Raw genomic sequence first — 602 nt, forward strand, 5'->3', positions numbered from 1 at the left:
GCCCTTGCCGCCTGCCTCCGTCTCCAGGAGGCTGGGGTCCCCCCCTCTGCCGGGGTCTCCCCCGAGCGCCCGGGTGCTCCCAGCAGAGGGCGAAGGCAGTGGCTTCAGCCTGATGCTTTTCCTCCGGGTGTCCTTGTCGCTGTCTTCCTCCTCGTCCATGATCGACGCCTTGGGTCCTATCTGCTGGGGCAGGCTGTAGAGCCTCTTGCGCATGGAGGGGGGCAGCTTGTCCATGGCCGATGCTGCTGCTGCTGCTCAGTTAGAGGGAGAGACCCCCCCCGCTCTGCCCGAGGAGGGGAACCGTCACTGCCCCCAGGCCCCTGCCCCCAGCTCAAGGGGCTGAAAGGACCAGAGACTGGCGTGTCATCTCCTTACCAGACTGTGGCATCCACAGGCTCTGCATCAAAACACAGGCTCTGCATCCAGAAGGGCAGGGGGGGGAAAAAAGAGGGAAGGCAAAAAAGCCCCCTCCCCTCGACTCCTCCGTTGTCCCGATTTGGCTACTTGCTGCTTGTCTCCCCCTTGGTGAGTGTTACTGCAATCCCTGTCTGCTCAGATCCAGAGCACTGGGCAAGAAGTCTAGAGGAGAGCCACACACTTCT

General features: G+C 62.6%; 1 protein-coding gene across 1 annotated transcript in view; it reads right to left on the minus strand.

Annotated features, from left to right (window-relative positions):
- The window catches only part of HCN4 (hyperpolarization activated cyclic nucleotide-gated potassium channel 4), a 105,473-nt gene extending 105,239 nt beyond the window's left edge, over positions 1-234 (minus strand). Inside the window, exon 1 of the mRNA XM_009895578.1 lies at positions 9-234. Coding sequence (XP_009893880.1) covers positions 9-234 — 226 coding nt within the window. The remainder of the gene's footprint in view (positions 1-8) is intronic.
- Positions 235-602: the final 368 nt, after the last annotated feature.

The sequence above is a fragment of the Charadrius vociferus genome, unplaced genomic scaffold (assembly GCF_000708025.1).
Source record: "Charadrius vociferus isolate BGI_N301 unplaced genomic scaffold, ASM70802v2 scaffold132, whole genome shotgun sequence".
In the NCBI taxonomy this organism is placed as follows: Eukaryota; Metazoa; Chordata; class Aves; order Charadriiformes; family Charadriidae; genus Charadrius; species Charadrius vociferus.